The following is a 12,897-nucleotide window of genomic DNA, read 5'->3' as shown; positions in this document are numbered from 1 at the left end:
ATCAGATTCTTTATGCCTTTTGTGGTGTCACCAGAGGCATGTGCTTGCGTTTATGAGGGCAGATTTTACATAATAAGAAATAGAGAAACTGACTATGACATATGACTTACTATATTTAATGTGAATCTGACTAACTTAATTTAGCAAGTCTGGCTAGTACCTTTAAATATAAAAAAGGATTAAAATATGACAGTTGTTGTTCTTTGTTTTTTTTTTGTTTTTTTACATGCGGTCCATTCAGACTTTAACCAACCGACCTTAACCATGTATTTTGTTCTCAAAGTGACAAATGACAACCACAGGAACTTGCCATATTTTGTGTGATGTCGTTTCCTCGTCTTAGTGCCAGGTTAGTTTGTGTCTCAGCATCGACATCACGAACAGATGTTGCCCTGTGGAGATGAGCAAACAGTTAGCAGTCAGCGCCTTGGCTCTGCCACATGAACACACTGCAGACGCAATTCCATGACACTGCCACTGAAATTTCATAAAATCTCAAACAGACAGTGTGTTGTACTTGAGCGTCATTCCGAAAACAGTGAAACATGACGGGGTGAAAATGCAAAGCGGACAGCCACAATAGCTCTGCCCCCTCCCATCCATCAACACCCCTTCATCCTTATAGCGCCCCCCACCTCCTCTCAGCGTCCCCCAAGCGGGGCTCGCTAGCCGAGCCCTGTGGGGCCACGTCTATTCAGTCACATCCCCTCACACACACACCGGTTTCTCTGTGCCCTCTTTGACCTGCTCTCTCGGCTGCCTCAGCCAGCAGAGCGAGGGAAGATTATGCATCGCAGAGCACTTCGGCGGGAGCCCATTTACCACCCGCCAACACAGAGCCTCAGATCAACAATACCCTCGCACCAGAACACGCACGGAGCGTGTAGGAGAAAAGAAGCCACATATAGAGGGGAACAAACTCAGGCTGAAACAGCATAGCAGGAAAACAGGTGAAGATTTAAGTGAAAAGACTTTTGTTCAAAAAACAAATTGCAAGAGAAGAAAAAAAGAAACCCATCAAGGCACAAATAAATGTCCCTGAATCCTGACGTGTTTGTATAAGTTTGAATTTCTTGTCAGACACTACAGTGTACGAGTATTATTAAACGTTCTGAAATAAGTCCAGAGAAAATCGATTATATGTTTCTACATATTTCTGAAATAAGTTCCACAACTGGCTCCCTGAACCTGTGATTTCATTCACAGTTTAGATTTGCACAGCCTGAAGAGACTGCAGTGGAAAGATTCCCTTTTCCTCATCTGTATTTGCATTGATGCAGTAATATAAACAAACACTTGCTAAAAGGTGTCCTTGTAAGTTGATTACAAGATGACACGTTTTCATGGGAGAGCAAACTGGAGATTGGGGGTTGGGACAGATCAGTGGCAGCTCTCTACACAAACCTCAATCCATTTTTACTTGTCATGCCTCCAACATCTGTGCACTTTAGCAAAGCACTAATCAAGCTTTTACTGGCCAATACTAACTTCCGTACTACTTGGGCCTCTGACCTGAAAGATCAGATTTTTACTTGAAGAACTGTAAGAGATAAAAGATTGGGGAAATATGTTGAAGGCAGCTTTGAAAAGAACCAAAATGACGCAATTCCAAAATGTTGCTGTTGGTCGATGCGTTAGTAGAGTGAACATCGTGGGAGGCCTTAGTTTCAATGGATTCAATTAATGGGAACAAAATTGAATCCATTTTAAATTTTTTAAAAATATAAATTTCGTAAATGATCATCATTTTATCTGGCCTACTGGTCTGTGCAGCTTTAATTTGATCTGTTAAGAAAAGTATAGATTTGTTTGATTTCAGGTTAACCTCAGCAGCTAAATCTGTTGCCGCCCTGGGCAGTGAGCCATACTTCCAACTTTAAAAAAAAAAAAAAAAAAAAAAAAAAAAAAAGGCCACCAGTGGAAAAGACGGCAATTAGTTACTCATAAATCTGCTAAGTGACAAAACCGCAGGATTACTGAACAGTTATGAGCCTTTAAGTGACATCTTCACACCCTCAGTGGTTTGCCAAATTTCTACAGGCTTCATCAAAACAGCAGCGAGGAGATGTGAAAGTACAGCTTCCCCTTGAGCTAAAAGTCTGAACGCTACCTTCAGTATGTGGGTATTTCTGCAAGGCAGTCCGGTTGGAAGAGCCTCCACGGGAGCAAAGTGAGAGGCAGCAATTGCTTTAAATAGAAAGAGTGAGCCTTCCGCGGAGCTCTCCGGAGCTGAGAGCAGCAGAGAAGCTCGACTCCTCGATCATCGCTGTGAAACGCCTCGCTGCCGCGCCGCTGGCACACCACTTTTTTTTATTGCGGTGACCCGGAGCACATTAATCAGCCTGCCGAGAGAGAGAGAAACAGAGAGAGAGAGAGAAAGAGAGAGAGAGAGACCACCTCCTCCCCTTCCTCCTCCGCTTCTACATTCCCACCCCCTCCTTCTCCTCACCCAGCAGCTCTGGTCGGTCCGTTCTGCTTCAACAACATCCGCATCTGACGGAACCGAAACGGAGCTGTGCGTGCGTGAGTTTTTCTGGCGCGGGATGAACGTGTGCGTGGGGCCACGTGTGCGTTTCGGCTCCGTTCCGAAAGCGCAGACGCTGTTGAGAAATCACCTCTCGCTCTCTCTCTCTCTCCAGTTTCCTGTGCTGCGTGCGTGAAGCGTCACATGCACACACTTTCTCTCTGTGTCTGAGTCTGGCAGGCAACGGCTCCTCGTGCGCTGACAAGTCTGCGCAGAACACCAGGAATCAATCAAAATCTAAACTAAACCTTCAGCCATTCACTTATTTTGTTCCTTCTTTCGTTTTAGCGAAGCTGTGATTTAAAAAATAAATAAAAATAAAACAATGATAATTTAAAGCACAGAACAATAAACATATTAATCAGGAGCGGAGGGAAAAACTTCCTGATTTCATCTGTTTCATTTTCGACTGTGACTTTCTTTGCAGCTCCTGCTTTGACAAATGATGATCTAAAGTCTATAATGTGTTAAGATACATGGTTTCGAAATCGAAAGCTGCAGACATGAGGGCTTTGGGTCAGTTTGTTCCTTTCGTACCAGCCGCTTCCCGTGTCAAGCCTGTAAATAAACTGCGTTGTCGTGTAACCTTTGCATGTTGGTTTGTCCTTCTTCGTGTTTACCCCCTACAAGTTACAATGATTTTAAATGATAAAGATGCTCATTTGTCACATCTTTTAAATTTCACGGTATCCTGCTCTCTTTTATTTAGATTTTGATCTCGATCTGGGGCATTTGTGGAATATGGCAGACTGGATCGCCCGGTCAAACCAAAATAAGCGACTTCCTGATTTCCTGTGCTATTTATTGGAGTCATAAACCCGCATTTCTTATCATAATCCTTAGTCGAGGCAGCTAGAACATGACCCGTGGTGCTACAGTGGTGCTCCTGTTGTGAACGGCACCATTTAGCAGTTACCCCGCACTTTCAATATCCGAACTGACACTTTGCTGTTTTGTCACGTCCTACTTCCAATTTTTTACCTGTAAACAAACTTGGACCATTTAATTTGTATTAAATATTCATTTCAATTAAGTATTTCCTCGAACTCTTGACTTAAATTATCATAAAAATGCTCAAACCTCGTGCATAATTCAATGTAATTGTATAATAGCTACCTAAAAAACCTGCCAGATGACTCTAGTCCTCTTATTGGTGTCTATTATTTATTGGAGTCTTGGCGACATTTCTTACGATGAACTAAAATTACATAAATCGTCACATGATTAACTACAACGAAAAATTAAGTGATCTTAAATAATGTCCTAGTTAACCCAAACTTTGAATAAAGAACAAATTTAAAAGAGCAATAAAAGTGTTTTTTTTTGTTTGTTTTTTTAATTTATCCCCAAACTGAGATGTGAGCCATTTTTTTTTTATTATTTAAAATGTCCAACGTATTTGTCGATCATTCGAGCAACGCTGGTTTTGTCGGGAAGTATTGACCCTCTAACATTCACATCAATAATGTGGAGCCTGTAAAGGCAGCGAAAGAGAGGGAGCTGCGGGCCTGCAGAGGGTGTCAGATATCAAACGGGCCTGCAGTTAGAAGCCAGTGAGTCTGGTGGCTGAGGATTTTTCTGGGTCCAAATCCGAACATAATACCGCGCCACGAGTGGAGCGGACGGGGAGGAAGGAGCGACCTGAGATGAAGGGGTGTGTGTGGGGGGGGAGGGGATGAGGAGGGAGGGAAAGGGAGCGCGTCGACGCCCATCCCTGCAGCTAAGAATAGTTTGGGGCAACAAACAACTCCCGAGGGCCAACCAATCCGTCACTGCACGGCCGGCAGCAGCATGCAGCAACAGCGGCAGGAGGAGGCGGCGGTTTGAAGGAAGTAGCAGGGGGGGTTGGGGAGCTGCAGCATTCACCAGCCTTTATGGACGTAATTAGGTTCGGATTTCTGCGCTGATTCTCGCGGAAAACCGATAAGTTCAAAACTGACAGATTAAAAGAAAGAAAGAAAGAAAGAAAAAACACAATGCTTATTTTTCTTTGTCTCTTCCTTCTGGTGACAGCGCCTTGAACTCTCAGTGACCCGCGGTGTGGAAACAAAAACAAACACCGGGCTCCGCTTATCATCTCCTCCTGCATGGCTGAGGCCCTTTGTGTGTCCCCTGCGCGCGCATGCCGCTCATGCGTGCGATCCACAATTTAGAGCCTTATTTATCTTCATACTGGCGGGATCTGATCGCCAAGTGGAATGCACGAGCGGAGCAAAAATAAGCGGCAAACGAGCAGCGTTTTGCCGTGTCCTGCTTTAAAGCTCGTTAGAATAACGGCAGACCGGGGAATGTAGGTCTAACTGCGCGCGCCCTCTCGCTCTTTGTCCTTGGAGCGCTGCCAGCAGGCTCTCTGAAGCGCAGAGCTCCGATCAGCTCCGGAAAAAAAAAAAAAAAAGGCACTGTGACGCAGGATAATCTCCGCAGCGACGAGGGTGGGGTGAGGATAAACATGGATTAAACGCGAGCACGGCCGCACGCGCGCACGCACACACACACACACACACACACACACACGCACACACACGCACACACACGAGAGAAAAGGGAAACTCGCGCACGCCGCTGCAGGTGAACAAAACGGAAAGCAGTGGGGAACAAATCGGAGGAAAATACAACACGAGCGAGGGGCAGAAGTGCTGCCTGGCGGCAAACTCCCCTCCGCCTCGGGCCACACTCTCACCAGCGCCGACACCCCGCATTATAATGAGCAAGAAGCTCAGGCGCACAGAACGCCGGCACAATTTTAATTGTTATTGATTATCAGGCTGACGCGTGCCAAATGGTCCGACTGATCGTCACAATGAAGACCCTGTGAAAAGTTGACAAGCTGTTTCTCATTTTTAGATGGGAGCTCAGAGGGGCCAAAAAAAGGGAGGGGGGGAGGAGGGAGGGAGAGTGGAGCGCGTCCACACTCGCGCGCGCGCGCGCACCACGCACGGAGGGGGAGAAGCTGCTGGAGGGAGATGGCGGCGGCTCTTCAACTGTCACATTATTAGCGAGCGAGTTGTAAACAAGTGAGGGGGGCCCGCTTGCATGCGTCCTCCCCGGAGCCCGCTACACAGCCGCACGCAAGTCGGTGCTCGGTTCAATCCCTACCCCTCGGCGTCACGGTCGACAACAACGGAGGCATTGTGCGCTCCCCCGTCGCACCGCCTCCACCCCTGGTGCTGTCACAGGGGCCCGGGTGGCGGCCACTGAACTGGCTCTATTCATCGCGGGCCAAATGGGGGACTAAATGGCTCTTTATGCCACCAAAGGACACGATTGTAATAGAGATGCGCATGCACAAGTCGTCCGGCATTTACCGGAGCTTGCTTGACGCTTCTTTTTTTTTTCTTTTTTGTCTTTTTCAGAAGCTGGCCTCGCTGTCATGATATGCTATAGGAACAATACTTCCACATGACATCCGACATATATTAAACAAAGCGGCCGATGAATACTTTCTAAACTGAAAGGGTCGATCTATTCTTCAGGAACCAGACTAGTTTTCTGGGTCCTTTTCAGTACAGGAAACAGTTATAAAAGTCATTTTCAGGGCAAACACTCGCTCGATGAAAGCAACCAAAGGTAGTTGTCCTTGTAATTACCCCGAACCTTTTCTGGAGAAGTTTTGTCATGGGAGGTGGCCAGACCTTTCTAATAGGAGGGACATTTCCCCCACGTTGCATCGCCAGTCATCACAGAAGTAATTTGCATAAGTAGCTTGGTTGTTCAAAACGTGAACACCAAACAGCCAGGGTAAAACAACTTCATTCGTAGTTCAGGGCAGAGACATTCAAAAAGTACGACCTCTCTGACAGAGCTGTTTTCAAAGGTTTTCTACCCTGGTTATCTGATTTAGCCCTGGTTCCTGTAGAGCAGAGCAACAGAGCAAAAACAAAAAACAACAAAACTGCCCTGTATTCCGGAAAACGTTCCTGCAGTGAACAGGCACCTTAAAATGTTTGGGATGATTAAAATCAGACAGGGAGAAAAGTTCAGGGTAGCTTTACTGTTGGTTGAAATAATAAATAAAAACCCTCATACGCCGTATTTCTGATGCTCAAGCCAAAAAACAGGTATACCTGATCAATTCTGAAGGGAACCCTATAGGCAGCCTATTGACTCTGTTGTATAAAAAGGCCCCAGAACGGCAGGTCAAAAGCTTTGCAGCCAACATGAACTCCAGCCAAACGGCAGATAGCACATTCCTGCTTTGAAGGCTACGTGGTGCAATAAACTCCTCTGGCTACCTCCCCACTGCGCTGCCAAAAAAAAAAGAAGAAAAAAAAAAAATCCGTGGGGTTTCGTCAGCGATGCCCGAGGCACCGAGGTCTAAAAACAAACCAAGAGCCTTGATCAAGACTGTGCCTGCACGGGCTTCAGAGGAGGGGAGGTATGCATGTCATCAGCGCTCTTCTGCCAAATCAATCTTCCGATAGGCCACAGCGAGGCCGGTGAAGCCGAGCGCAATCTTAGGGGGAGGTTTAGGTTTTCTCTTTACAGCCTTTGTAGTCTCCTCACATCCAATCCCTGCAGCTGGCATTTCCCAACAACAACAACAACAACAACAAATCTTCCTTCTGGTGCCAGGATTAAGAAGGGAAAAACTTAACATCTTGAAGGTCGACTTAAATTGACAGACACGGACAGATGTGTTGGCAGTGGCGCCTTTGATAAACGTGTTTAGGGGCCGGTTGAAAAACCCAACCTTTAATTTAAGGACGTTCGTTCATTTAAGAAACAATTGGCTTTTAGCAAAGGTTAATGGTGGCACAAAACAATCTCTTTAAAGATACGTCTAACCAAAATCCTGCATTGCATGTTTAATCTTTTGAGTAGATCAGTTTCTTCTAACTTCTTCTGATTAGTAATCCAGGACTTGTAGTTACGTTGGGGTATAAGGTAACGACTGTGTGTATGGCGCACAGTACCAAGAAGCGAGGTAGAAGACATTTCCAAATCACTGCTAGAGAATTGCTGGCATCTCCACCAAGTTTCCATAGCGACCACAAAACCTAATCCACCCACAGAGACGGCATTTTGAAGAAGCCTTTAGTTGGTCCTACCATCACAAACGCCAACATTCAGCATGCTAAGCTCAACTTTAACTGCAACCACCTGTTTCAGTTAATGAGAGAAATAAGACTGAACAACAAACACTTCTGCACTTTATTTATGCATAGGAGAGGATCTATGAAGAAGAAGAAGAATTACTTTATTCATCCCAGCAGGGAAATTATTTCGCAGTTACAGCAAGAATTTTTTATACACAGATTAACACACACACAAGACAGGAGCTGCTTCTGCAGGCAGCCAGCTGAGCCGGCGCCAGTTTTGAAGGAGGACATGCGGCAAAGGTCGTCGGACCGGGAGTCGAACCCGCGACGTCCGCGGGTCTAAGGCCTCCAAATGTGGGGCGTGCTAACCCCCTGCGCCACCGCAGCACGCCATGATGCTGTGGGATTGCGTCTCTTCCAAAGGACACTAAAAATCTCTTTTTAGTGTCAAAGCACCAAGAACTGTTTGAAGTGCCGGGACATTTTGAAATACAAACCAGTAGGCCTCTGCTAGAAAAGTGAAAATAGGTTCCACTGGGTCACTGCAATCCAAAGTAGATGAAATGGCTCAGAATGTACAGAATCAGCCTTCCTCCATGTCCGCCACAAACCCAAACCCTGAACCCTTTAGGTCCTGTGAGGTGAGGGGTTTCGCTCTGACAGCAAAGGTTAAACGCTGTCCAACTGGCAGAAACACGGCACAGAAATTCAAGCGATAAAGCCTGAATTCATCTCAAGGCTTTTGTTTTAAGGCATTCATATGGGGTGGTGGTGGAGGGGTCGACAGCAAAATTCATGCGGGTCTGTATTTTCTGATCTGAAAATGCCACAGAGCCGCTGTGTTCGTGAATAATGCGCTCTGGCTCCCTGCTCCCGGTGCGGTGGGTGAAAACAGCAGCGCTGGGGGCCCCGACACATCTCTGCGGGGAAGTGACCCGTGCGCTCCAGACCTCGTCGAAACAAAAAGCTTTGTGGAGCGCCGAGGGAGGGAGGGGAGGGAGATTGAGGGCTTTGTGTGGGGGAGGAAGGAAGGAGGCAGGAGGGGAGGGGAGGAGGGTTCTCCTGTTTCATCGCCAAGTCCCGGGAGACCAACACGGAGCATAGCTTCAATCAAACCGTGACGTCTCCTCCGGGAGCAGCGCAGCGCCTGGAAAACCGATCTCACCGCGGCTCTCTGTCGCGCCTCAGCTTTTGTTCACACGCATCTCGACTCGGCAGCGCAGCGCAGAGCAGCGCCGGCAGCGACGAGACTGTTGTTTTATATCCAAGCGTGAGTGAAGGAGAAGAGAGAAGCACGGCAACAATAAAAAAAAAAAAAACGAAAGAAAGAAAGAAAAACAAGCCTCCTAACTCCGTCTGGATATAAAACAGAACATCGGTTGTTCTTTTAAAACTAATTTATTCCCATCTCTCCCCCCCCCCCCCCCCCCGCCTCCCGCCCACCCATTCTAACACAATGGGTTTGATAAGCAAAAAGCCGTTCCGTGATTGTATCGACGCACCCTCCCCGTGCGTAATTTTCCCCCCGCCGTGGTCCCTATTGATCCCAGATTAGAAAAAAACGGGGACAAACAGGAGGCTAATGGGTTTAGAATGGAGGCGGTGTGGTTGTTCCCATTCTCTTTAACGCAGCAGGTCCTCACGCAGCACCACGCTGACACAACCACTGTCACACATCACTCACCATGACAATGAGCCCTCCCTCCCACACCCAGCAGCAGGAGCCGAGCTGGAACTGCCTTCAGGTAATTTTTTTTTTTTTTTTCCCCCTCAACCATGCAAATCCAACAAGCTGCTTGGAAACGGTGTCCTCCCTTTTCTGAAATTCCCCCAAATCCATTAACTTTGAGGATACCGACAGGTGAGTGCGATCTGTGAGGATTCCTCGCCATCCAAATTGGAACCAAATGAAACCTGACAAACGCACATCAGCGCAAATCAAAGCCACCGTTTATGGCGGGGGGCTGGCAGAGCTCCCCGAACGCGTGAAAGGGGAGAGAAATAAAAAAAATGATATAGAAAGTAAAACCTCCCCGTCTGTGCTCCGAACACCTGGAGAACAGATCAGTCCCCGCACCGACTTTCACAGCGCGCTCAGTGGAAAAATGACGCGCAAAACAGTCCGACGGGGCCGCGCTAAAAATAAACTCGGCCCACACAAAATGTGAAGAGTTGTGCTTTGGGGCGTCCACCGCGTGAGCCCGTGTGAGATGTTGTTTTTATTTATTTATTTATTTATTTATTTAAGGTTTGCTCAAATGGAAGGTGACTGAAGATGCGCTTTCTGTGGCGGAGAAACTGATAATTGGGCAGCTTCACGCAAATCAATCAGAGTTCAAATTAAAGTGTACAACTTCGGAATGAAGCGAGTTCTTTGTTTTACCACAAAATTTCAGGGTTCACGTCGCCAGTGAAACGCACAGTCGGATGGCGTTACTTTATTTCCACTAGCAAAGCAGAGTGTGTGATAAAAGTATGGATTTCTAAGACGGGCTCGCACAAAACGCAAGGAAATTTCAAAGGGAAATGGAGGGGAGAGGGGGAGCAGGAGGGGGGCAAACTAAAAACCTAATTCCGATTTAGGTGCATCTGGGCTGATGACGTCACGCGAGGTACAAGCGGTGAGCTGGAAGGAAAGAGGAAAACATCAGGGTAGACTGGAAAACAGATTTCGACATAGGATTTGAGACCAGATCTTATCCGACCCCCCCCCCCCAGGGGCTCCTGAAAATCTTCTCTTTGTTTCATTGCTGCCAACTTTTTCTGAAATTCAAACGTGCGGGGTACAAGTACACACCCCTGACGGGGGGGGGGGGGGGGGGGGGGGGGGGGGTCATTTCGTTCAAAACGGGTAAAACGAGTAAAAGAACTGTTGTACCTAAAGTGATATCATCAAGGGCATGTTGAGTATGTCTTATCTTGATTAAACACCGATTTACATCTAAAATAAATAGAAAGGTCCGGTGGTGGCGAATTACGTCTGGAGTCAGTTTGATTGATTTCTACTGAAAAGTCTGGGTTGGTAGGTTTAAGACCGCGGTTTTAATCCGAACACAACAAAGCTCTCTTTCTGCATCAAAGCCCACTGAAGTAGCCTCCACCTCCCCCCTCCCCCCACCAGTTAATCTCCCCCCCACCACCACCATCTACCCCCCTCCCCCTCCTCTCTGCTCCTTGGAAAAAGTCCCATAAACGCGAGGTCCTGATCCTGCTCCTCCAATCTGTTCGCGCGTTATACGCGCGATGCTCTATACAGCCTATAAGGTCTAATCTGCGCAGATTGGCCGCCGGGAAGGATGAAGAGGTATTTCTGTCGCTGCTAAAATCAGTCAGCGAGCTGAAGCCAGCCAATATGGGAGCGCATCGATCTCCCTGTGAGGAGAGGGGAGCAGAGCGTCCCCTTAATTATTGAACCGGGACTCCGATCCTAAAAGAGAAATAATTTAAAAGAAAGAAAAAAAAAAGATCCCCTGCTTAACGGTATCATCGGAAAGCAGTCTGCGTAGCCCGCAGATGAGCTTTAAACTCTCAGTTTGGAACGCATCCAACAAGCCCTGCGGCTCTTATTTCAATTAAACTGCAACTTCAGGCTGCAAGATGCGCTCCACGGCGACAGGAAAAAAAAAAGGATAATTTAAAACGAGACTGGTGTGGAAACAACGCGAAACTCACCAAGCAATTAGGGAAATTATAGTGGCAGTGATAAATGGCTGTTTGGAAAGTAGGTTGTTTGGATATAAAGAGTAAGAGGAACCGCGCATCGGAGCTCCGGGGATCCTGTGGAGAATGTAGAGGGGGGAGGGGGGCGTGTGTGTGTGTGTGTGTGGGGGGGGGGGGGGGGGGGGGGTGGCCATTAATCCTCCGCGCGGGGCGAGATTGCGTGCGGGAAAGGAGGGGAAGAGAAACAACACGCTGCAGCGCAAAGTCAGACCCGAGAACACCTGCGAGACACGCTGAGAGGAAAGAGGGGGCCGAGAGGGGGGGGGGGGGTGGCACGCAGCCAGAGCGGTTTCCATCAAGTTCTACAGACAGGAAGGTGAGTGGTCCACAACCACACACGCCTCACACTACCTCTGGGACTGATGAGGGTCCGATCTGTCCAAACAAAGTCCCCCTCCCCCCTCTACCCCTTTTAACCTCAGCCCCCCCTCCAACACCTCCACGCCGTGCGGTGACAGCAGCGGCGGCAGCAGGGGCGCACACGCCGCGGGGGGATGCCCTCCAACTGAACCGGACTGTCTCATCGGAGCGGCGCTCGCGCTGCCTTTGGTACAGGGCGAGGCTGGATTCCTGTAACCTTGTTTAGCGCAGAAGCTCCGTGTGCGCGCACGAGCACTCGCACCAGCCCCTCACAGGCAGACTCTCTCTCTCTCTCACACACACACACACACACACGCACACACAACGGGGTGCGAAAAGCCCGAGCAGGCACCGCCACCACCAACACCAACCAAGGACGGCGCCACTTTCAAGTTCGCTAATCTCTGGGACGTCCTTCTCACCTCCGTCCGGCTGACAGGACGCTGGGAGCGCAAGCTGTGTGCGTGTGTGTGTGCGTGTGTGTGTGTCTGCGCGCGCGTGTGTGTGCGGTGTGTGCGCGTTGTTTATCAACCACATGCCGCTGCCCCGCCGAAACGCACAAAGACCACCCTATGCGCTATTCTTAGAAGTGGTCCGATCCTCTCCCACAGTCCCTGCGCACATCATCGCGATCAGAAGCCAGTCTGGGTTTTTTGTTGTTGTTGTTGTTGTTTTGTTAGTTTGTTTTGTTTTGTTCTGTTTTATTTTTTCTTCCCATGAAAATCACACTGAAGCAGGCAAGACAGCCAAAACCGTTACGGGCACAATTATAAAAAGAGCGGAGCACGTTTTTTGTTTTTCTTTCTTTCTTTCTTTCTTTCTTTTTTCCGGGGCTCCGGAAAAAGGGGGATTTCACACATGGTGATGGGGAAATAAAACACATTCAGATTAGTCTTTTGTTTTCGGCTCACCTGTTAAAATGGTGCAAGTTCCGTAGAGTCCGATTCAAGTCTTTTGTCCTGTTTTTTTCCCAGTGCGTGGACGTATATACGTAGACTGGCCCCCGGTTACGGTCCCGTCTGCTGGAGACAGACGATCCCGACCAGGAGGAGGAAAAATAAAGAACGGGGAAAAAAAAAGTGTCTAACAGGTTATCCACTTGTCACGAAACGAGGCAAATCTTATAAATAACCCCCTCAATGTGCGTTCTACTGTCTACAGCCGACTCTCATCCTTTACTCTCTATTTCAAGCGGACTTTTTAGGAGCTTCCATAGAGCTACAAAAAAGATCCTGCGCCGAAACAGAGAGACGG

General features: G+C 48.0%; 1 protein-coding gene across 2 annotated transcripts in view; it reads right to left on the bottom strand.

The window, feature by feature from the left end:
* bcor (BCL6 corepressor) overlaps positions 1–12,644 on the bottom strand; it is a 41,590-nt gene extending 28,946 nt beyond the window's left edge. For both annotated transcript variants that reach the window (XM_023336317.1, XM_023336318.1), the window contains exons 1-3: positions 12,555–12,644; positions 2,111–2,731; positions 311–392 (exon numbers count right to left, since the gene is read on the bottom strand). In XM_023336317.1, coding sequence (XP_023192085.1) covers positions 311–313 — 3 coding nt within the window. In that variant the 5' untranslated portion in view covers positions 314–392; positions 2,111–2,731; positions 12,555–12,644. The remainder of the gene's footprint in view (positions 1–310; positions 393–2,110; positions 2,732–12,554) is intronic.
* Positions 12,645–12,897: the final 253 nt, after the last annotated feature.

Source organism: Xiphophorus maculatus, chromosome 7 (genome assembly GCF_002775205.1).
Source record: "Xiphophorus maculatus strain JP 163 A chromosome 7, X_maculatus-5.0-male, whole genome shotgun sequence".
NCBI lineage: Eukaryota > Metazoa > Chordata > Actinopteri > Cyprinodontiformes > Poeciliidae > Xiphophorus > Xiphophorus maculatus.
The sequence above is the reverse complement of the archived record's forward strand: the minus strand, read 5'-3'. Positions and strand labels throughout refer to the sequence as shown.